This window comes from Chaetodon auriga, chromosome 18 (assembly GCF_051107435.1).
Source record: "Chaetodon auriga isolate fChaAug3 chromosome 18, fChaAug3.hap1, whole genome shotgun sequence".
Taxonomy (NCBI): Eukaryota; Metazoa; Chordata; class Actinopteri; order Chaetodontiformes; family Chaetodontidae; genus Chaetodon; species Chaetodon auriga.
The window spans coordinates 5,160,000-5,183,012 of record NC_135091.1 but is presented as its reverse complement, the minus strand read 5'-3'; the positions used below and the strand labels follow the sequence as shown (position 1 = coordinate 5,183,012).

At 41.9% G+C, this 23,013-nt stretch overlaps 4 protein-coding genes across 5 annotated transcripts; 1 reads left to right on the top strand and 3 right to left on the bottom strand.

Moving 5' to 3' along the window:
* Window positions 1-36: 36 nt before the first annotated feature.
* Window positions 37-3,935, bottom strand: scg5 (secretogranin V). The gene is made up of 6 exons (XM_076756085.1): window positions 3,632-3,935; window positions 2,977-3,202; window positions 2,288-2,437; window positions 1,948-2,060; window positions 1,215-1,268; window positions 37-958 (listed from the first exon to the last, which is right to left on the bottom strand). Exons 2-6 carry the CDS (start codon window positions 3,200-3,202, stop codon window positions 830-832), a joined length of 672 nt encoding a protein of 223 aa, XP_076612200.1. The 5' UTR covers window positions 3,632-3,935; the 3' UTR covers window positions 37-829.
* Window positions 3,936-5,352: 1,417 nt separating this feature from the next.
* On the bottom strand, window positions 5,353-7,017 carry LOC143336645 (inactive Rho GTPase-activating protein 11B-like). The gene is made up of 4 exons (XM_076756909.1): window positions 6,842-7,017; window positions 6,658-6,754; window positions 6,212-6,468; window positions 5,353-5,819 (listed from the first exon to the last, which is right to left on the bottom strand). Exons 1-4 carry the CDS (start codon window positions 7,015-7,017, stop codon window positions 5,642-5,644), a joined length of 708 nt encoding a protein of 235 aa, XP_076613024.1. The 3' UTR covers window positions 5,353-5,641.
* Window positions 7,018-7,695: 678 nt separating this feature from the next.
* actc1a (actin alpha cardiac muscle 1a) lies at window positions 7,696-11,875 on the bottom strand. 2 transcript variants are annotated; one of them, XM_076755905.1, is made up of 8 exons: window positions 11,847-11,875; window positions 10,156-10,309; window positions 9,940-10,068; window positions 9,629-9,824; window positions 9,360-9,521; window positions 8,494-8,685; window positions 8,027-8,208; window positions 7,696-7,913 (listed from the first exon to the last, which is right to left on the bottom strand). In XM_076755905.1, the coding sequence occupies exons 2-8, from the start codon at window positions 10,282-10,284 to the stop codon at window positions 7,770-7,772; spliced, it is 1,134 nt and encodes a 377-aa protein (XP_076612020.1). In that variant the 5' UTR covers window positions 10,285-10,309; window positions 11,847-11,875; the 3' UTR covers window positions 7,696-7,769. The 2 variants fall into 2 exon arrangements, with proteins under 2 accessions (XP_076612020.1, XP_076612022.1); XM_076755907.1 differs by having other exon boundaries at window positions 10,156-10,306; window positions 11,847-11,868.
* A 4,756-nt stretch (window positions 11,876-16,631) lies between these two features.
* Window positions 16,632-22,516, top strand: LOC143336395 (adenylate kinase 7-like). The gene is made up of 18 exons (XM_076756540.1): window positions 16,632-16,772; window positions 16,881-17,045; window positions 17,296-17,410; window positions 17,511-17,605; window positions 17,691-17,801; window positions 17,912-17,995; window positions 18,090-18,178; window positions 18,273-18,363; window positions 18,467-18,544; window positions 18,680-18,829; window positions 19,170-19,298; window positions 19,474-19,579; window positions 20,039-20,167; window positions 20,254-20,307; window positions 20,509-20,706; window positions 21,784-22,004; window positions 22,115-22,273; window positions 22,357-22,516. Exons 1-18 carry the CDS (start codon window positions 16,689-16,691, stop codon window positions 22,396-22,398), a joined length of 2,100 nt encoding a protein of 699 aa, XP_076612655.1. The 5' UTR covers window positions 16,632-16,688; the 3' UTR covers window positions 22,399-22,516.
* The last annotated feature ends 497 nt before the right edge of the window (window positions 22,517-23,013 follow it).

Here is a 23,013-nt window from a genome sequence, read left to right as displayed (position 1 = left end):
CTGAAAGGAAGAAGAAAAAAAAAAACAACACCAAACTTTCTCAATGCAGATAAATCGTTTATTTGACTTTGCAGAACAAAAACATAACACAACCATTTTTGTTATGATGAAGCGATCCGAAATGGATTCAGTGCTGCCTGCAGAGATTCATAATGACAGTGTGGTGATGTGAATAGACACTAATCAGAAGAAGATTTACAATATTTGCCATGCTACAGTGACAGTCATCCCTTACATGACAAAGCAAAGCAACAACAATTTATAATTAACTTCTAAGAATATGATCTGTATTCAGTCTTTGCTTCAAGACACAGAACTTTGTATCAAGACACAAAAATGAAACTTGTGAGTTTATCTGTACAGTCATGAGTAATAATAACTCTCTGATTCAACATTCCTCCAAATCAATATATCTTTATACAACTTCTAATTATAATACAGTTGTAGATATATTGTGCACTGCCGGTCAAGTTTTTAACACGCTGTATTTTAGCATTTTGGGTTAAATGGTTGAATCTCCTGCAACTATTCTAAATGCCTTAAAATGAGTTGATATAAGTGGACTGAGAATCACTTTTCCACCTAGAAATGGCCTTGAATATTCTAATGTGTTTCGTGTCTAAGAAAATCTTTTAAACACATCACAGTTACAGCATGTTGAGCCTAATTACTGAGGATCTTGGTCAACAAATATGTTTCCAATAAAATAAAAAAACACAATAAAATATTTTTTCTATGTACCATTTACCATAATGCTTAAATATGCAGTGTTAAAAACTTCAATCAGCGTGTACTTAAATATTACAGTGAGTGTTGCAGGTGCAGGGGTTTAGGTGGTGGATTTGCCATCAGCAGGGATGGTCGGTGCCTCTTCCTCCTCTTCCTCGGAGAAGTGAGGAACAGATTTTTTGGCGACCACGTTGTCCAGCCTCTGGCCCATCAAATACGGGTTGACACTCTGCAGGAGGCGGATAAAAATATTACTACTGCAAACATCAGGACTTGCAGTAATATCTGACCACATAGAACAAAATCTGATTTAAAAAACGAGTGTTTCACCCCAAAAAGTGGGATTTCTGTTCAGAAAATATCACTCCTCATCTAAAGCAGAGAGTTCAACAGTGCTCCCCTCTGGGGTAAATTTCCGTGCTGCTGATGTGGTTTCTCAGACACAACACTACAAAGGAGGAGGAAAAAGACAACAAACACTGTACCCTTTTTCTTCTTTTTGGTCCTCCCTTCAGTTTTTGGTACAAAAGCTCCTTGTTCTGAAAGGAAACACAGGGGAAAAAACAGTTTTCAGACATTAAATCATTGCTTTACAGCCAGCCCTTTGTTCTTAAATTACAGCCAACAAATTGCCTGAATGCTTTTCCAGTGAGTAAAAACACTCAAACGTGTGATTTCTTCAGGCCAGACCAACCAAGATACAAGTTTCTTTTGATGTTGTAAATGGCAAAAGTCTTGTCTTCAGTTTTGTTTTTATGCCGTCGCCAGCATGAGAAACCAAAGCTGTGAGTGGTGGGCTGCTTGTTCCCAGACAGGAAGAGATGAGAAGAGACTGAAACTAGAGCAGATAACAACCCATTATGACTACGACTTAGTCTAATTTCTTTAAAAGAAAAAAAAAAAAAAAGCTCTAAACACTTGTTGTCTAGAATGCGAGATGCACCAATACTGATGTTGGATATCAGCACATACTGACTCAAACAGCTTGATCATAAAAATGGGCCCACCTGGTATCAGAAACACTATATTAATAAATAACATTCAGTACATTTATATCAGTGTATTTACTTGTTATATTTTGTTTTACAGCATTAGGAAAGCAAAATTTAAGTCAAGCCTGGTGGAAATAAGTAGTAAGAAAGCAAAAAGGAGCATGTTTCACCTGTTTGATTGACCCCTGGTAAAAATAATAATTAGCCCCTGTCCACCTGTACTCACCCACTTTGCCAGGGCAGGGTAGTCGTGCTCCGGGTCAAAGAGGTGCTGGTGTTTTTGAAACTCTCTGCTGAACTCGGCTGTGTCCGGAGCGTTTTCCAGACAGCCGTCTGCTGCTGTGAATGTGACAGAGAAGAAGAAGAGGAGCCTTACTACGGCCTAACCTACAGTTCATCAGGATTGATTGATTGATTGAAACACCAGCAATTAATTTACAAGTGGTCAATGTAGTGATTCAGATCATTTTCAGTCAGAAATTCACGTGCAAAAAGCAGCAAAGTGCAAATAAATGGACCAAAGAACAGAAAGAGTTGAAAAACGTGCTTAGAACAAGAGTTTGTACCTGTCTTTCCCAGGGGACAGGGGTTTGGAGGGTCCGGGTATCCGTGGTCATCGCTGAAGTCTTTCGGAACATTGTCGCCTGTCAGCTCGGCCACAATGTTGGGGATGTTGCCGAAGGGGCCGAGGTGCTGAAGCCCCTCATGAGCACCACCTTGTGGAGGAAAACAAGGGCTGCAATCACCAGAAAAACAGCAGCTCCACCACAACCATCAAGAAAAAGCTTCATAATGCAAGTACAAGCAACCGAGTATCTTTGAGTTTTGCACTGTTATTAGGATAATACAAGCGGTTTGAAGACTTGGTTACTGTGAATTAAAATTCATGTAAAATGTAAAAACTTAATGTAAAATAGTTTTGTGTATCCTGTATGTGGGACAGCGGTGGAAGGACTTTGTGTGTTTAAATTGATTTTATGTGTAGCCTGCATTGCTCTGTTCTGTTTTGTTGTTTCTAAATAAAAAAGGAAAGTAAATGCATAATTAAGACAGATGACATACAGCTGGACAGACAGAGAGAATATATCACCGCATCAAAATGGGATTATTTTAACTATATGGCCACCAATCAAACGGGAGACAATGGTGTTGATTTTATATTCCTGTTTGGGTTATTTGATCAGAACGAGAGAAAAGCAGGAAATCAAGTACCGAATTAAGACACATGATATAGGAGAAACAGAGCCCAACAAACCCTGTATGCTCTGAGGCCCGACGATGTTGGTGGCCTGATGCGCAGGATACTCGACCCTGGGCCGAGCGATGCCCAGCTGCTCCATGACGCCGTGCAGGAGCCGCTGGATGTCGGCCTCAGACACCTGGTCCGCCGTGCGGGGGCTGCGGGCTGGAGCCCTGCCGAGCTGCAGGCACAGGAGGAGGCCGAGCAACCATAACCGCACAGCCGAGCCCATTTCTGTCATCTGCGGGGGGGAGAAAACACAATAGGTTTTACTGGCCGGTCAGGCGTGTAATCATGTGCAAACACAGGTGCATGTTTCTGTTAGACACATGACTAATTCACATGACAAATTAGATCAAAAAGGTCCATAATGTGGAGAGAGCTTTCATTGGATGCTTTTCTGTCAGCTGTTATGATGGTTAATAAAAACTGTAAAATGAATTATGTGTAAATGGAATAAAGCCTTGGTGCGCCACTCACTCTGTAAACAGAGGGCCGATGTAAATAGTCTATAAATAGCCTACATTATGTCAATAAAACAGAAAAAAACCCCATCATTTATATCAAAATCTGTATATTATTACATTTATTTGAGTAAACATATGATGTATTTCTAGAAAACATCGCAAATGATCCACAAAAAAGGATTTCTTTGGTGTATTTTTCTTACCGTGTCCGCGCGGATGGTGGGACCTGCCTGCTGCGCGAGACCTCTGTCAATCTCGCCAGCATACAAACACGTATATCCGGCTCCCAAAATAAAAGTCTGCTTCACAAACGCGATAAGAATTTTTTATCTTTTATTTTTATTTTTAAATCTGTTTCTCGACAAATATCACCGTAATTCACTCGGATTAAAGTTGGTTTAGCATGAATTTAGGTTTTACTGCTTTCTTATTGTGATAAAAATAACTGTCCTAAACGTTTAGCTCTTCTTCCTACTTTAGTTTGAAGGGAAACACTGTATTTCCATCGTCATCATAGTTGACCATTATGCAACCTTGCAGGATGCGATCCGCCTCACTTCACGGTTCAAGATGCAGTTGCTAAGATACCAGAAATCCTCCCTTCTCATTGGCTGTTACATTGTGCCAATTAATTGTGCAGCACGCACAGCAGCACTGCAGTGAGAGCCACCACAGGCGCCAGGACAGTATGTACACCATGAAAACAAGTTTATACCACAAACGTACGCCCATCTTCTCTGTAATCATCTTCAGCAGGTGGTTAGTGTGATAAATCATTCAACCGTTTGCATAATGCTGATATACCCACTGTCAAAATAAGACAAATCTGAACATGGACTAGCTTGTTATTTCTCTCTCTCTCTCTCTCTCTCTCTCTCTCTCTCTCTGTGTGTGTGTATGTATAATTAATTCTCTTATTATTTGGGTCTGTACTGACTTGTTTAACTTCTTACAAGGATTACTTTCATCACCTTCGGTCAGGCCACACAGGTAGCTCATGTGCAGGTAAAAGATACACATGAGAAAAACATTTTGAAAAAAGGTTTATTCACTTGAAATAAAAGTGTAGTCAAACTTAATCCATGTGACAGTCTTGTTGAGGAATAAATAGTAAAAGTACATACAGTAAATTCATTAAAATGTAGAATGTTAAAACATATTTTAAGTGAATGGATTCAAAACACTAAACCACTGTAAGCCACTTTATAAACACAAAGCGGTCTGTGAGAGATTTGAATCTAAAATGCTGCAGAAATACGGGGTGACCCACATTTCTTAATATTCAGTACTTTATATGGAAGTGCGTCTCCTCCAAGATGTGAGGTGCAGTTTCCCGACACCGTTGAGCACAGGAGAGCCGCCTGCATCCGATCCTCTGCCGAACCTCGGAAAATGACCCAAACGTAGATCCCTGAAAATGAAAAAAGAACAAGTTTGAATAAGTTACTTGGACAGTCTGATGTTTAGCGATTTCTTGTCAAAGTTGCTCCAGAACTGAAACATTTGATGCAACAACAATGCATAATGTTAGCATTCAGAGATCAGCTGTAGTATGACATCAAATTATTTCTATAATTGTGTTTAAACTTCACCTTTTTAGTCCCTCCTGCGGAGTCTTGCATGTGTCTTTGCCAACGTAGCTGTCCAACAAAGCTGCTGCTGGGCTGCAGTCTTGGTCTATAAACAATTTTAATATTACATTCTGTACAAATCATTGACTGTGTAGATTGACATGACAGCTTCCCAGAAGGTATCTATGGTACAAATTCACACCCATTAGAGCCAGTTTCATTCTTCATATCGTGTTTACCTGCACAAGGCAAACAGGTCCTAAACAGCTGGACATTGGGGAAAGCCTCCTGACCGAGGCTCCTCCTGAGCGTTTTTCTGTCTCCTGAGGTGGACCCCTGCTCCTGCTCAGAGACTGGAGGTCTGACCTTTGACCTCCCCTGAATCCAGGGCACCGTCTTCATGGACTGCATCACTTTAAGTGTTCGGGGAAATGAAATTGAAGAGGGCACAATTGAGGAAAAGCCAATGAGGGCCAACATTTTTCATTTTCTTTACCTTTGAAACTGTGTCTCTTTTTATGTCCTCTCTCTGCTCCATTCAGATGATGTAAATTCTTTAGAAACTCCATGCTGTCCATGACCGCTTTAGGAATCACACCTAATAAACAGGTATCATTAATACCCTTAATCAAAACTGTAGCGTCACGACAGACTGAGTGGTTTGTTACCAAATAAGTGAGGATTTTCAATGAAGGTGCTCAGGACACGAACTCTGAGCTCGAGTCGCTCTTCGGACATCTCTGCCTTGTTGAGAGACGGTAAAAGACACGGAGCGAAGACTGTAGCGAGGTTGGAGCTGATCATCAAGTTTTCGGCGCTTCTGATGGCGTCACATAGGATGAAGAGAAGAAACACATGAAATCAGCAGAATGTCACCTGAAAATGTGCTGAAGCCTGTCCGAAAAACAAAGTCAATCATTTTAACTCGTACTTTAAAGGAAGTAACTGTCAGGACTGTAATCAGGCTGAGGGGTTGTTTGGGAACCACAGATGCAGACAGACAGCACTAATACAGTTATCCAAGGCAGTAATCTTCCTTTTACAGGTGGAAACATTGCTTGCTTGCTTTAAAACCTCGACATTTGTGCCATCTATTCAGCTAACTGCTGCTCATTTACCAAAATCGAATCAATCATCTTCACATTGGTGGTCATCTACTACTTTAATGCGCCCTGAACACATTTTAATTTCTGCACATTGTTAGTGTCAAACCTCTGGGAGACTTTGGAGAGGAAGTCGAACAGGTAATGCAGACAGGAGGAGTTTCTGGCAGGCAGCAAACAGGACAGCAGCTGGAGGGCTGCAGTCCTGTCCTCCAGGTTGGGCAGAGCCTGGGCTTTGAGCAGGGCTGCGTGGAGCTCAGAGGGAAACAAAGGCTCCGGCAGCTCCCTGCAAAACTGCTTGATGAGAGTTGCCACATCGTAAGACACGGCCGTGGAAAGACACCCCTCTCCTCTGTTCAGCTTGGCCTGGAACACACACAGGAAGTGCAACATTATTCAAAGCTTTCCAAAATAAAAAGTCACATCACTAATACACATTCACACATTCCACTGAGACAAAGCTGACAGATACAGAAGCACTGATTGCTCAAAGCACCAGGTGGCGCTACTGCTCCAGTAGACATTAATGAAATCTACAGAGGGTCGAAATCTTACCCTGAGGGTCTTAATGCGAGGAAGAGAGCCTGGTTTTCTGAACAGGCCTACAGTCCCAGCACGCTCCAGAAGAAATGAACAAGCATCCACCAAGAAGCTGAGACACAACATGTAAAACAATAAAAAAAAGATTAATCTCTGAGCTGTAATTTCACAAATTCTTCATCCTGCTGCTCCCACTCACCACGGCACCAGTCCAAACTCAGCTATGTACTGCCTGGCTAAACTCTCCAGAGGAACACCAAAGACCTTTGCACCACCGATGAAGAGTCGCTCCCTCTTCTTCTCAAAGCTCCTCGTGGTTATCCCATAAAGAACCTGAAGGTGAAACCGGATCACATTACTGTCTGTGACCTTCATGGTTTGAATATCAGTGAGAGCTGTCAGAAAGCACGCAGTTCAACAGCCTTGTGACACCATAATCTCTGTTTCCCGCAAAATGAGTGGTGAATGAAGGAGGCCGGCTTTATTATGCTCATCCATATCACCTGTGGCACAGGTGACCAGGAAGTGACAAGTGTTGCATTCAGGTCACATGGGAAAGTGGTAGATATGAGCTTTCAGCTTGGAAACAGCTTTCACTTCAGCTCTCAGATGATGGTGATGAACAGTAGTGCAAAGTACATTTACTCAAGTACTGTACTTCTCAGAGGCAAATATTGACCTTTATACTCTTCACACATCCTGTCCACTGAAAACCATGTATCTCCAAATGTGGTGATTTTGAGTTTTAATTAATTTATGTGTTGAGAAATTTCTCTGACTTCTTAAGATAAAGAAACTATTTAAAAACTCTCTTGGATTAGCGGGAAGTTGCAAGTTTTTGTGGAATAGAAAAAGAAGAGAGATGACTACAGTTTCTTTCATATCTGCTTTTGGTAAATGGAATAACAGTGCAGCCGTACCCAAATTATGTATTCTGAATCAACAGGCAAATATATGTTCATGTAAATGCTTGTTATTGAGACTCCAACACTCCAGACATTTACTGTTAAAAGCAACTATTTTTATTACAATAGTACATGTATATACAGCAAAAGGCACAGTAGAAATACAGGTATGGAGGGAGAGCCGGTGCAGTTGTTGAGGGGTTTTCGGTGATGGTTGGAGATTTAGAAGCACTTCCTGTGGACGATGGAGGGGCCAGCCTCATCGTACTCCTGCTTGCTGATCCACATCTGCTGGAAGGTGGACAGGGAGGCCAGGATGGAGCCGCCGATCCAGACGGAGTATTTCCTCTCAGGGGGAGCGATGATCTGACAAGAGGGGGGAAAGGTAGAGATACAGGTTGGTACGAGAACGATTTTACAACTTGAAAGCCTCCTGTCAAATGGATTTAACCAGGTAGTGCTGGTCCATAAGGGCTCACCTTGATCTTCATGGTGCTGGGGGCCAGGGCGGTGATCTCCTTCTGCATACGGTCAGCAATACCAGGGTACATGGTGGTACCACCGGACAGCACGTTGTTGGCGTATAGGTCCTTGCGGATATCAATGTCGCACTTCATGATGCTGTTGTATGCAGTCTCATGGATACCAGCAGACTCCATACCTGCACAGGTGAGAGGAAACGGTGAGTGTTCATATGACTGACATCAAAGATTTTACTAGGAAAATAAATAAGATTCTGAAATATAATAAATATTGAGAGATGTGAATGTAATATCATATATACTTCATTTGAGTGTTTATTTCTGGTCAAAATGTTTCTTTTTTGCCAGCTCATACATTATTTTTTTTAAAAAGTTTCACTGTACATGTGAAGTATGACTTGTAGAACATGTGGTTCATTCAGGATAACTGTCCGCTGAGTGTTGGTTCAGCCGTCACGACTCACCGATGAAGGAGGGCTGGAACAGGGTCTCGGGGCAGCGGAAACGCTCATTGCCGATGGTGATGACCTGACCGTCGGGCAGCTCGTAGCTCTTCTCCAGGGAGGAGGAGGAGGCGGCGGTGGCCATCTCATTCTCAAAGTCCAGAGCAACGTAGCACAGCTTCTCCTTGATGTCACGCACGATCTCACGCTCAGCTGGCGGGAGAAAATATCAGTTTAGTGTTAGTATTCCTCCTGCAAATTAAAAGTTTTTATCATGACCAATTAAATGCACCTTTTCTCAAATGACGGTTTTGCTGCTATGCCACACTTAGTATGCCCAGTATAGGTAACTTATTGTGACAAATGTTAGCATATGTTAAAGGGCGGCTTTCAAAATAAGAAATATTCTTTCTCTCCTAAATTAATTGAATTGTTAATAAGGAAATAAAACACACATCACTCAATAAATTTCAGGAGTTTGTTGCTAGCCTCACTTGGTCCGGAATGAGCTGTAGCTTACTGTGGCTAACGTTAGCTAACATTTGCAAGTTAAGTAAATTAGAAGTAAGCTAAATGAGGCTCTGCACTTCATCTTTCTTATTAGCTGTCTTCTTGTGTTTATAGCGAGACTATGAAACTTTTGAGGTAAGAAATAGCTCATTCTTTTTCAATTCAATACACTTGATCTGGTAGCTTAATGACCGATAGCTAGCTAATGTTAGCAATCTTTAGCTCAATATTGCTACAGCATGTGAGGGACGTGTCAGTTTGCTGACATTATGACCTTGTGTAGTTGTACTAAGTGTCATATTATGTGTCCCAAACCTCTATTACTCTTATAACTCATCCATTTTTCTCTTTCCAGTTAGTTGTTGGGGATTTCTTACCAGTTGTGACGAAGGAGTAGCCACGCTCAGTCAGGATCTTCATCAGGTAGTCAGTCAGGTCGCGACCGGCCAGATCCAGACGCATGATGGCGTGGGGCAGAGCGTAACCCTCATAGATGGGCACGTTGTGGGTCACACCATCACCAGAGTCCAGCACAATACCTGTCCAGAAAAAGCAGAAGTTTGTTAGAGGACAACACTTAAAGTGTGCATTTTCATCGGCCTGACGTTGTACAGTCAGCGAGTTCAAGTCCTTGGGAGAGACTCACCGGTGGTACGACCAGAGGCGTACAGGGACAGCACTGCCTGAATAGCCACATACATGGCAGGGACGTTGAAGGTCTCAAACATGATCTGGGTCATCTTCTCCCTGTTGGCCTTGGGGTTGAGGGGGGCCTCAGTCAGCAGGGTGGGGTGCTCCTCTGGGGCCACACGGAGTTCATTGTAGAAGGTGTGGTGCCAGATCTGTGAAAAGAGAAGAGGAAGAAGTATGTCAGGAACAATTTCATATAATAAATGTAGAATTAGGCTCCAATCATGACGAGAAAAACAAAACAAGGATGTTAATATATAATCTCACCTTCTCCATGTCGTCCCAGTTGGTGATGATGCCGTGCTCGATGGGGTACTTCAGAGTCAGGATACCCCTCTTGCTCTGGGCCTCATCTCCCACATAGCTGTCCTTCTGACCCATACCCACCATCACACCCTGAGGACGAAGCAAACACATCTCAGTATTTCAGGAACAAGCTAAACAGCCTGTGACAAAGCTACGTGGCCCTTTCAGTTGTCCTACCTGGTGACGGGGGCGTCCAACAATGGATGGGAAGACAGCACGGGGAGCATCATCACCGGCAAACCCAGCCTTGACCAGGCCAGAGCCGTTGTCGCACACCAGGGCGGTGGTCTCGTCGTCGTCACACATGTTTGGTCTTTTTTGGGATGGCCTTCTATTCGAGACAGAGGATGGAGAAACAGTAAAAACATTAGTTTGTGATATTCACATTTGTCTGTTTCAGGAACTTCTATTTAACAGTGAACATTATTTGCTTTCTTCAAGGTTCTTCATAAAGTTTCTGTTGTACTTTGGTAAGTCAGCCTAACACAGTTAATGTTTTGACTTTAAAAACTTATGGGAAGATCATTTCGCACAGAAAACAAATTCATGCAATTCAAAGAGACGATGTAGCACCACGTTCAGTATGAAGACACCTGAGCGCTCTAATCTCCTCTCTGAGTCCCACAGCTGCCGGAAAAGCCAAAAGGGGACATGGCTGGACCCCCCACACACACTCTCATGGGGCTATTTTCAGCCTCGGGACCCTTGTCACCCTCCTCCATCCCCACACCCCTCCTCTCTATCTGGTCGTTAAGCCAGAGCCAGTTAACAGCTGAGGCGGTGTGTCTTTTGACGAGTGGCACCGGAGGCATGGGTCTCTCCTCAGCTGTCGCCACATAGTGGACTCCTCTGTTTGGGGCCAGACCATGTGCTCAGATCCTTCCAGGATCTCTGGCCACAGTCTGCATCCCAAGTGGCAGCATCCCGTCCTTCATACAGGCTTCCCCATTCAAATCAGCATCTCTAACTTCAGTTTGAATGGCTGCTGGGGTATTGTCTATGTCATGTTTTTATGGATATCAGCCTCAATATTGCAACCTATGAAAAATCGTATGTTGTCAAAGGCACCATTGAAATGAGAGTTTTTCTAAATTTCTTTAGTAAATTTGACATTATCAATATATGTATTCATCTGTGCTTTGGTTTCTATAGTGTACCATCCTGTATTTAAATACCTACTGTTAATGCAGAAAAATGACTTTCATTGCTTTTTTAACTACTTTTTTTTTTTTCATTTAATCAGGAAAGCCTCACTGAAACTAAACATCTCCTTCTGAAGAGTTCAGGCCAAGATAGACAGACTAGACTATAATTATTTTTAGCTTCCCATGATGTTAGAAAAGCTACTTCAGAGGGTTTTTATCCCTACAATGAAAATGGATTTTTTGTTACTTGGTTCTTCTTGGTATGAAACCAGTCAAATTAATTTTTTATCTATTCAACCTAGAAGTAAATCCATATTTGTTGAACCCAGTACATGTTTTTAGGTTGTATCTATTCTGAGTTAGAGCTTCATGTCTGGCACTCCACTACAAGCATCCCATCCCTGCATCCCTGACCTCAGAGACTTTCATAGTCTGCAGAGTGTCACTCTTAATGAACACCTTCTGAACTCTTCATCACCACCACTTTCTCTTTTTCCCCCCTTTCTTTGAACTTCTCCCCCCTCTCTTATACTCAGCTCTCATTCTTCCCCCAAAAAACGCAATCAGCTCTTATCACAGACAGAAGCGAAGTGCAAAGTGTATAAAACATATCCATGTTGTGGCAAAAACATGTCCTACAGCAGCAGCGTCTGCTCATCCTCCCTGATCCCTACAGTCCAAAAACCACCAGCTGAAATGCAAGAAGACTGTAAAGGGACTCACCAAGTTGTAACCACAAGACTGGAGTTTCCACTGGGACAAAGGGCGATGGTGTGAGGGGGTCCTTAAATATGTCCTAGCATCCTGAGGCTGGGGGCTGGTGGGCGGGCTCATGGGTTCACACAAGCCCAAATTAAGTGCTGCTCGGCAAAATGGTCCAGTAAAGTGGATCCTGTGTCAGGGACGCCAGCAGACAGGAGAGATGTTGCCTTGGAGATGAAAGGCAGTGGACAGAAATGAGGAGTAGGAGGAAGTTTCATGAAGATTTTTGCCTGGATGGTGGTTAGTTTGATGAGATAAATATATATGGTTTGTACATTAGAATGCGGTGTCTTAATTGCATTTTAGGTGTCAAATTATTCAACTTGAGTATGTTGATTGGGACACCCGGAAAACCCTGTAACTGCAATATTTTGATTAATTCAGATTTCTGCCTCAAACAGCTGCATCTTTCTCCCATTCATAATTTGTGGAGCTGCCATTCAGGTCCCAAAGGATGTGCTAATATGACTAAGCTCAAACAGAGTGCTGGGGATGTGGGTAATTGGAGGGTGCAATGGTAATCTGAGATCTCGTCTGAGTAATCTGGTTAAGGAGCCGTCTAAGGGGACCCTCCTGTGATAGTTTGCCAGTGTCGGGGGATGTGTGAGGACAGGGGGGGGGGGACATGCCAGACAGCTGAGAGGCAATATTGTAAGAGGGGGGTGTGAAGGAAGCTGAGGGCAGGGTCCGGACCTCCAGCAGACGACAGATCCCTGGGATGGCCTGTGCAGGCAGCAACGAGTGGCAGTTCTGAGCTCTGATTGGCTCCAGTGTCTCCTTTTAGGGAAATGGAGTGTAACAGGTGCCAGTGGCTGCATGTCGCCGCAGACTGAGGCGAGTGCTCAGGCTCCTTATTCGTCACCTCACACTGCCCCCACAGTCCCACGTCCCCATGCCGTAGCCCTATCAGGCCAGTTTGAGTGCAGTAAGAATGTAAATACCCCCCCACACCATCAGCACGTTGAAATATTCCATTTGTAGCCATGTGCTGTAATGAACCTCACAGACACGCTACTAACCTACTTATCTATTTCCATTCCAGGCTTTTACATAACAGAGACTTGAGTTACTTTCACATCTTGTAGCTTTGCCAAGTCATAACCATTCATTAAGTTTTGGATGAATGTCCTGGTGAATCACTACGGTCTGCAAAGGGTTTTGGGTCTTCTAAAGAGGTGTGTATGTAAAAATCACCTGAAACAATGATCAAATCGTAACTTATTCAGATGTTCAGTTCATCTTCCCATACGATGAGGAAAAGCAGCAAAAATAGCTTGAATGATTAAGCTATTATCAAAATAGCTGCTTGACTGTAAGGTGAAGACAAGAGAGGATTTACATATTCTTAGCATACATAAAGCTTTGTGTGCTTTCTGTGATAATGACTTTATCCAGGCATCTGCACGCTCAACACAAGATAAATACTCTAAAGAAAAGTACGATTTGGAAATACAGCTCCAAGAAATTAAGTACTACACATGGATTATGTGTGTTCATGAGGCAACACTTCAGGAGTGTTTTGCCCTCTGATGGCCTGTAACATCAGTCAGTGGTGGATGAAGCTTTCAGATCATTTAAGTAAAAGTGGCCGTAACAAACTACGAAAACACTCATTATCATGTCATTACACACTAAGCACAAAGGTATTATCAGCAAAGATAAATCAAAAGAAAAAGTACTTGCTGCTGTCAGTGTTATACTATTATATTAGTGGATCCATGTCACCTGTAAGTAGTACTTTAATGAGCTAACTGGAATGGTTTACAGTACCTGAGTAAGTTCACTGACAGCGTCTTAGTGTCATTAACAGCTTGATTGGATGATTGTGAATGAGATGAACATTGAACAAACCAAACAAATGCAAAACTGAAAGTGCTGCAATGAGTGTTTGAAGTGTTTGCTGAGCAGAGACTCTCTTGTTCAGTAGGGGGGTCACTGCTGTGCAAAAAGTAGGAGGCAGAGACATCACGTTTAGTTTTTGGATGAAACCGCCGCTGTGTTTTGTCAACAGCTCCCTTCAGGTCAATGAAGCACTTTTTGGCAGGGTCCCATCGTTATCACCCGCTCTCTATCAGGATAAAGCAGATTGGTCTTAAATGGGTCATGGTTTTGAGGGACATTCGTCCTTATAAGGGCACGTAGGAAGCACACGGTTTGTCTGTCCTGACAGCTGCCCCCCCTGCACTTCACCCCCCACCTCCTCCTACAGCACACATGCACACACTTCAGCAGCTGTTAGCAACAACTGCTTCATAACAGTCACTCCTGGTTTGTTTACCATTGGCAATGCAATGTCAGAATACATATTTTTGCTGAAATGGCAAAAGAGACGACACAAGAAAGTGAAGATTTTCTGCAGCACGCTAACAGTAACAGTAACATCTGTTGCTACAAGACCCTTGAATCCAACTTTGTACAACATTTTTAGAAATGATTAGCAATGGAATCCAGCTGTATGCTTTATCAGTATACTTTCACACACTGTAGGTGGCTGATTTGTGACAACTTTCAGACTAAAAATAATTATATTGCTTTCATTTTCCACAAATGGGAGTATTTCAAGTGAGTAAAATGTACTTTTTGATACATCCAGACAACTAATTGACTACCTGTGTGTCTCCAGTAGTCTGATTGTCGTGTTTTGCATGGTTTTGATTACAACTGCCAAACATTTCATGAACAGTCACTGACAATGAACACACAGTGCTGTCCTTGGCACCGACAGCCGTTATCGTAATGTGCCACATGCCTGCTGTAAACAGCTGATGGCTCGTCAGTGTTTGGCACAAAGCGTGCTGGCTGACATGTTAATCAGAACAATCACATCAGCAGCTATTTTAGCTGTTGACAAAAACAACTTATGTGAGTTTGAGAAAGCACATGTGAGAAATTTGATAGCAGAAACACGACTTTTCTGTGACTTTGTCTGTCTGTCGTCATCACCTAAAATTATTCTTCCTAGAACATGACAGAAACTTTAGACCACATTCAGTGTTGATATTTGAGAGTTTTAAAATCTGATATTTTCTGATACATTCATTTTTTTAAACAAGCAAAAACATGAAGTTACAGAGCAACATTATCACTCCTTTCAAGCTGTGTTTCTGACTAATAGTCACTATCTTTCAGCTTTGACTTTGGCATCTACAAACTCTTGAGAAAACTATGCGACTCTTTAACTGTTAAATGCTCCAGTGTGTTCACCAGTGAGTCACTAACTGTGTCTGTCTGCTGTTCGGTGCTGGGCACATAGTGTACAATAGGTTTTAAAGGACACTGGTCCTTTAATGGGTGACATGTTATGTCCTAATGCATTATATGTCTGATAAGAAAAACATTGGGCGATAATATCAGCCAATTTTATTGGTCAGGGATTATTCTTCCTGTTTATTTCAGTGAACTACTGTGAGTACACGCGACAGGTAGATGAAAACTTCATAAAAATGATGGAATGTTGTAATAAAGTTCTGCTACTTTTTTTCATTATTATTATTTCTTTGTTCTCCCTGACTTCTCTAGGGAACCGATCAAATCCCTTAGCTTCCCATGTTATGAATACACCTCTCAGCATTCCATAGAGAATTACTATACATGGCCAGAAACAACCAATCATTCCCTCCAGTATCACTGTGCTTTGAATGTATGACAGGGTGTGTTTTACTGAGTGCTGAGGCCTGTACAGAGCAGACACCATCCAGCTCTGCCAGCAGTTTCCCAGATAATGTCAGCTCTATAAATATATGGGGTGCTTTGAAAGTTTCCATGTCAGCGCTGCATTGTCCTGCACCATGAGGGGATCTACAGGCCCACAGGCAGGTGTGGTTTGTGTGTACTGGACGGGGTGCGAGTTTGATGGAGAGCTGCATGGGGGATATAAATTGGCAGTCCCTTTAAGATAATTACAGTAGCACGAGAGGAATAGTATTGGGACACCATGTGAAAATGATACAGAAAGGTCAATAGATGTAACACAGAACACATATATTTGATATTTTAAGTGCCTGAATCATAGGACTTAGTGGCTATATCAATAGACTGATAGTAAATCTACAGAATGTAATTGTAACCTTGAATTTCTGACATTTCTCTAGGCTGTTAAGTGGGCTACACTTTCTCATGTTACTCGACAGTAACATGGAAAACACAGTAAAACACACCAGCCCTCTCCCTTATGGAGTCACATTAGTGTATGAAAGAACTAAAATTATCCTGTGGGGCACAAATGTGCAACTAAAATGTTATACGTGTACGATAATTAGTGCTAAAAGCGTTAAGTAAATAATAACAAGAGTATGATAAATCTTAACTTACAGTATAATGTACCACAGTGTGGTCGACCATAACTACTCATAGAAACATCTTCACATGACTGGGATTAATGAAAACTCCATTTACTGAAAAATAAATAAAGTAAATAGAAAACTAAATTACATAATTATGACCATTATCAGAATTGGAAAGCTTATTCCAGTATGTTTAGAGTCACTATGTTTAAATTTGACAACATTTAAGCCAACAAAGTAGTACATGAATAAAGGCTTTCGAATCCATTTTATCCTGACATTGCGGTGAACGTGAAGTACGTGAAGTAACGCGCACGCACAACCCTACGCATTCCCAGCGAAGCATTTCATTGGTTGAGCCACAGCAACTGGAGTGAGTCCCTAGCAACGGACAGTAAGGAGTAATTCCTTTCGGTCCACAACGTAAGAAGTAATTTTCACGAATGTGGACGAGTAGTTAGAGCTGTAACACTTCTTTTAGTAAAGTTAGATATTTAAGCTTTTTGCCCCGGTTCATACAATGGGGGACAAAAAGCAGCAAACTCGTCCCAAACGTCTTTTTATCAACGACGTCGACAAGTATTCCTCCAAACACATTGCAAAGGTAGCTAATTAAGTATCTTGCTAGCTCATGTCATATTGTCAGTGTTAAAACGGCTCGTCAATCGCTAGTTTACAGTTATACTTTTTCTGACCTAAGTGTGTTTATCAGTTTTTATCGACATGCACTGCCGGAGAGAGCCTCGAGGAGGCGGAAGCGGAAGAGACGTTGGCCTCCCCTCCAGGTGAACCTGCTTTTCACATAGTGGCGACTGTGTCAGCCTCCACCAAAGATGGTAGATGTGACAAAGAAAGCTTTCTGCTTGAAGAGTACAGGGTGAGTCACACATTAAACAGCATTCTTTCGTTTGTCTGTAAAATGTGGTGGATGTCACCTCAAAGCTGTTCTGACACGCTTTTACTTTTCAGTATATTAACTACTGAAGTAAAGTTATGAATGCAGGACTTTAATTTGTCATTGAGTATTTTATATTGTGGCATTGCTACTTTTACTCACTACTTTTACTTGTTGCCCTTACTAATCTAGATAAAACTAGTCTAATTGGGTATATAATCTCTTTTATTAGTCACCAACTCGAGATGAGCTTCTTAAGCACCTGCTGGAGTGTGATGTTGTGGTATACAACATCTCAGAAAGTGCTACACAACAGCAGCTTGAAGAAGCGACATGGGCAATCACAGGTAAGGTGTAAGTAGGGTTATCACTCAGCGGACCTGAAAATGTATCCTGTCCCTATTTCCTTTATCGTCCTTGTTCATTTTTTCCTTATTCTCCAAACAGCCCTTCATGCTGAGATGGAGAACTTCAAGTCTCGAAAAATGTTCATCTTAGTCTCGACCGTGATGACCTGGGCCATGACCAAGCCCCAGAATCCGGTGAGCCTGCAGGGAAATGTTGGCAAACAGTCGTCTTGTCATGTGCATAAGACACAACCGGTGTGATTAGATTTTGTCTTTTCAGGATGAACCAGATGTTCTGCCAACAGAGGAGGAGTTCAGAAGAAGAAGGCCACATCCCAGTTTCAAAGACCACAGTAATCTGGAGAAACTTGTGCTCAAACTGGGCAGAGGTGTAAGTACATCATTGTGATGAAGCACAGGGAAATGAATTTAGCTATAAAAAGACACGCACTGGAAAAATGCCTTTGAACCTTACAGACTGTTTGATTTCCAATCTTACAGAAAAAGTCCAAACTCACTGGCTATGTTGTAGCTTGTGGTCTTCAGTATGGAAGAGGAGAGAACCTCTTTCACTATTTTTTCAAGGTAGATATTAATGTGCTAATAACTCTGTATATTTGTGTGTATACTGCACTTTGCAATATCATCTTTTATGAAATGTTTTTGTGTTTTCAAACAGGTGTCTTGGTTGATGAAGTTTCCAAAAGTTCCTCTCTTTGGACGAGGCACAAATTCCATCCCCATGATTCACGTATACGACCTCGGAGGGTGATTTGAATTTCTGTACTTGTACATATGGTATATAATTATTATTTTTTTTTTGAGATAATTTCTGCAGGGCTGAGCTGTGTTTCTTTTTCAGAGTGCTCCAAAACATCATTGAACTCAAGCCGAAGTCAAAGTACATTCTTGCTGTTGATGACTCCAGGAACACTTTAGAGGATATTGTAAAGGTAACCTCATTATAAACATGAATGCGGTGATAAGTTGTGTGTGTAAAAATGTACAAGAAAAAAAAATAGACAAAAATATTATTCTCTTACCCTAACACTTCAGATGATAAGCAATACACTTGGTCCAGGAAAAATGAACAAAGTACCAGAGCAGGAAGCCATCACCATGAAGGCCTTTACGGTACAGTATGTCCTTCTCTTTTTATTATAATGTGTTAGAATCTAGTCTGGATTATTCTCCATTCACAGTTTTTTTCAGCATCCGGTTAATAATAGTTAAAAATGACAACGGTGACATACAGTGTTGTCATTTCAGCCAGAGGAATTGGAGTATCTAAATGTCAGCCTCCGCCTGGATGCTTTTACCATCAAAGACTCGTTCAGTCTCCGCTGGACGTCTGAAGCTGGGATGGTTGAAAACATAGAGAGCATTGTGGAGGAATACATAGACGCCAGGCAGCTACTTGTGAGTATTCAAGTCCTTCAAATAAAGATTTTTTTTATGCAATTTAACACGATTTACTTTTGACACCCAGTTGGTTCTGTGGGGCTGAAAGGCAGCCATTAATACTCATACTGAAAGTTTTGTTACATACAGAGGGCAAGAAATATTTAAATATACATTATTTAGTGGATTTCTATTACTCTGGTGTACAGTCTGCCTGGATTCCATATGCCACTGTCTGCCAATATGCCACATCCATAACAATACAAACACCTCAATGAGGTTTGTAAGGTATGAAAGATATTTTGATGGCAAAAAAGTGCTGCCATGATTTCCTTCTTTTCCCCATTTATGTCCTTAGCCAATCAGAATCTGCCTGGTTGGACCTCCAGCTGTGGGTAAAACCACAGTTGCAGAGAAGCTCTGCAGTCATTACCAGATACACCACATCAAGATCAACGAGATCACAGAGGAAAAGGTCGCACGCCTGGTCAGTGGAATCAAAGAACTGCATTTGCAGGAAGATTTCATTTTTCTCTCACTGCTGTAGCTAAAGGAAATATTCTGCCCTCTTGTGGAAGTTCTCTGCAAATCCAGACTAGGAGCAGCAATGATGCATGGAAAATACAGAACATACTGTTCATGTTTCTGTCTGTGTTCTCCAGAAGGAGATCGTGAACGAAGCTGATCCTGAATGTGTCAGTGAAGAGGAAGTGGCTGCTGCACGGAAACAACTGGAAAACATTAACAAAAACATGGAAGTGAATGCAGGTTAGTTACAGAACCGCAGCCCCACATAAGACCTGCATCCTCTCAGGCCCAGAAAGCCAGAAAGTAGATATTTTGGGGGTTTATTAACATTATTTTAAAAGTTGTGGCTTGGATGTTTGAATCCAGCAGTTTTGGTTTACTTCAAACTTGTACTCTAAACCTGTTGATCCCAATGTCATAAGATATTAAAAGTGAGAAAGAGACACGTTATTGGGAAAGAAAAGGGGACTTTATGCTAACTTAATACATTCTCAAAGTTTTAAGTCAAGTTTTTAGATTTCATTTAACAAGATGAGATAAGACTGAACTTTATTTATCTCGGTGAAATTGTTGTAAGGAGAGAGTAGGAAAGTAAATATACATTTGGATATCTGCAGTTGGATTATTGATGGGTTGCTGTTGCTCAGAGAGCCTTTTAGTTCCTCCCTGCAGGTTTAAACAGCTGTTTTGGTCCATTAGGTCGACTGGCTGACCATCTACTGTTTGACATTTTGCAAGAAAAGCTGAATTCAAAGCCGTGCAGGAACCAAGGATTTGTCCTCGATGGCTTCCCGGAGACTTACGAGCAAGCAAAGCTGATTTTCTCTGGTAAGTTTCGTCTATTCATTTAATTACCGTATAAAGCTCATTAGTTTTGATTACATTAACGTGAATGTGGTGTTTCCGTCATTTAGATGAGGACACGGAGATGTCCACTAGACCTGAGTGCAACAAGAAGATCACTCCAGGTTGTCGATGTACTCTTTACTTTAATTTACCACGAAGATGTAAAACAGGCCATTAAATTCTTACAGCATCACAAACACTGGAACTGATGCTGGGAAATAACCTCAGAAGTAACTCACCAAAACTCTTCATACTGTACCTCGAATAATGCAAAACATCCCATCTGAAGCTCTTTCTCATTCTACTTGTTTAATGTTTTGCAGAGTACGTTTTTGCCCTAAACGCACCGGATGATTTTCTGACACAGAGAGCGCAGGGACTCCCACAGAGCGTGGCGGAGAAAATGCACTACACCCACGAGGAATTTGTCTCTCGCCTGACGAGATACCGACAGCTCAGTGCTGCTGAGGAAACCATGCTGGACTACTTCGATGAGCTCGAGATTCACCCAGAACACATCGGTACTGCCCTCAGAGCCACACAGTCCACGTTAGGCCACATCGAGATTCATTCAGACCACAAAAGAGGATTATTGCAGGATGCATAAATGGAAAACCACAAACAGAATATTTCAAAATAGCTCAGATCTAGAAAATGAAATAGTAGAAAAGCTGAGAGTTTGGTCATTAGATGCATGTTTGTTGTGCTCTGTCTTCAGGCTGTTTGTAGACGTCTTCTTGTTCTGGAGTTTCTTGAAATGATTATCACATTTCCTGTGAGCCTGGAATAGTCCAGTGTTTTGGGAAATATGCTTATTTTCCTTGTTGCTGAGAGTTCAATTAGGAGATTGATAGCACTTTTGTGTTTGCACAGTAAAAAGCTTTCTGCAGGCTGCCTGGCAGCAGTTTATCCCCGTGAATCAGAAAGGTGTCACTTTGACATGCCAGATTTTAATGGATTAAACAAACTTTAAAAGACCCGTATTTAGGATTTAGTGCCATCTAGCTGTGAGGGTGCATCATTCTAAAGTGATGAAAACACACTGATTCTTCTTATCAGGTGATTATAAGCTAATAAAAACATACCTGTGATTATTACGTTCCATTCCTGCCATAAATCCAACACTCTGGACCTTTTATCAATGAGCTTTAGAGGCGCTAGTAGACTAATTTTGTTTCCTTAAGTCTCAGCCAGGCTAACTGTCTCCCCCTGTTTCCTGTCTAAGATAAGATAATCTAACCAGCTGCTGGCTACATTTGTACCTGACAGACATGTGAGTGGTTTCGATCTTCTCTCTTAACTCTTGGAAAGAAAGTGATTAAGTGAATTTCACAAACTGTGAAACGAAGAGGTTGAACATGTTGGACTTGACGTTTCCTTCAGTCTTTTTCCTTTTCCAGCACCTGGCATATTAAGAAAGAGAGCAGTTTTCCCATTGCGTGCCATAAATTAATCTTATTGTGTGCTTTTAAGCAATCCAGCAGATTTCTTGTCAGTATGACCTCATTGCAACCAGCATAACGCTCAGTAGAGACTTGGCGAGTCCACTTCACAATGGTTCTGCTTCTTTACAGTAAGTGTGACTTGTTCCTCTCCAGAGGTCTCTACAGGTGATTCAAAGGAGTACAAAGACGTCATGAAGAAGATCACCGAGACGGTCGGGATTCCCAAAAACTATGGTCTGAGTCCAGAGGAGCAGGCGGAGGAGGCCAGAAAGAAAGAAGAAGAGAGGAAGCAGAAAGTGGCGGCAGAGGCTGCTGAGAGGAAACGCAGGAATGAAGCTGCTCTGGCTGAGATGGTCGCTCAGTATGAGGAGTGGGTGAGCCAAGAGAAGTCACGTTGTGTCATACCAGCATTTAGAGAGGATGTATAAACCAAAAAGACGACTGCTGAACTAACAGTCCGTTCAATGATTGTGTCCTTTATTAGCAGAGGAATTTGTCTGAGCTGAACAGACAGGAGTGCGAGCTGCTGGAGGCTCGCTCTCTGCCTCTGAGGAACTACCTGATGAAGTACGTGATGCCCTCGCTCACCGAGGCCATGTCAGACTGCTGCAAGATCAACCCCGAGGACCCCGTCGACTTCCTGGTATTTACACAGCAGGCCCTCTGTAATGAACATCAGTGCCTTTGTAAAGCGAGTGATGCAGCGGCTCTGTTTTGTTTCTGCAGGCTGAGCATCTACTGCGGAACAACCAACAAGAGCAACAATGAGGAAATGCTCCAATATGTTATTTATTCACTGCATTTGAGGCTGTTTGTTCCACAGTCATTACCACAATCAGAAGATGATTGTAAAATGAAAATGCTGAGTCAGTGTTACCGGCTCATAATAAACACGAACACATTTGATGACACGGTTCTCGAAATTTGGTTTGTGATCTAATCTTTCAAGCAACTGATCTGCCTGAGCTTTAACAGTGGTGGTGACTTTGAAATGAGTTTATTCATCCACGCAGTCTGCAGTTGTAAATGTGAATAAATAGTTAATAAATGGGTTGTGGTCCAGGTGCCCTGCATTGCTTTACAAAGGCTGCATTGGAGGGTCTGCGTGGTGAATGAAAGAGTTAAAAACACATTTATTAAGGGTGACTCACTGGAAATCAAATACATGTCAAGCAAGCAAGAATCTGATTTAGCTGCCAAAGTGGAAAATAAAACGTGTGGACGTGAAAGCAAAACTGTGAGCAAAAAGGCTGAGTGTTTGCACAACAGTCATTATTACAGAAAAACACATCATTATAAATAAAAGCTGCGTTTAAAGCAAATGAACGTGCAAAACTGAAAATCTGCTTTAGCATAATACACCAAAACACAGAGGACGAACCA

What these genes read in the sequence shown, in the direction of transcription:
- scg5 (XM_076756085.1), bottom strand. Translation starts at nt 3,202, where the DNA reads ATGACAGAAATGGGCTCGGCTGTGCGGTTATGGTTGCTCGGCCTCCTC. An exon ending in CTGTCCCCTGGGAAAGACAG is followed by an intron (nt 2,061 to 2,287) that starts GTACAAACTCTT and finishes TCACATTCACAG; the next exon opens with CAGCAGACGGCTGTCTGGAA. An exon ending in ACCCTGCCCTGGCAAAGTGG is followed by an intron (nt 1,269 to 1,947) that starts GTGAGTACAGGT and finishes GTTTCCTTTCAG; the next exon opens with AACAAGGAGCTTTTGTACCA.
- LOC143336645 (XM_076756909.1), bottom strand. Translation starts at nt 7,017, where the DNA reads ATGAAGGTCACAGACAGTAATGTGATCCGGTTTCACCTTCAGGTTCTT. An exon ending in GAGTTTGGACTGGTGCCGTG is followed by an intron (nt 6,755 to 6,841) that starts GTGAGTGGGAGC and finishes GTTGTGTCTCAG; the next exon opens with CTTCTTGGTGGATGCTTGTT. An exon ending in CTCGCATTAAGACCCTCAGG is followed by an intron (nt 6,469 to 6,657) that starts GTAAGATTTCGA and finishes TGTGTGTTCCAG; the next exon opens with GCCAAGCTGAACAGAGGAGA.
- actc1a (XM_076755905.1), bottom strand. Translation starts at nt 10,284, where the DNA reads ATGTGTGACGACGACGAGACCACCGCCCTGGTGTGCGACAACGGCTCT. An exon ending in TTGGACGCCCCCGTCACCAG is followed by an intron (nt 10,069 to 10,155) that starts GTAGGACAACTG and finishes CTTCGTCCTCAG; the next exon opens with GGTGTGATGGTGGGTATGGG. An exon ending in CCAGCACCATGAAGATCAAG is followed by an intron (nt 7,914 to 8,026) that starts GTGAGCCCTTAT and finishes CCCTCTTGTCAG; the next exon opens with ATCATCGCTCCCCCTGAGAG.
- LOC143336395 (XM_076756540.1), top strand. Translation starts at nt 16,689, where the DNA reads ATGGGGGACAAAAAGCAGCAAACTCGTCCCAAACGTCTTTTTATCAAC. An exon ending in TGACCAAGCCCCAGAATCCG is followed by an intron (nt 17,606 to 17,690) that starts GTGAGCCTGCAG and finishes TTGTCTTTTCAG; the next exon opens with GATGAACCAGATGTTCTGCC. An exon ending in TGCTCAAACTGGGCAGAGGT is followed by an intron (nt 17,802 to 17,911) that starts GTAAGTACATCA and finishes CCAATCTTACAG; the next exon opens with AAAAAGTCCAAACTCACTGG.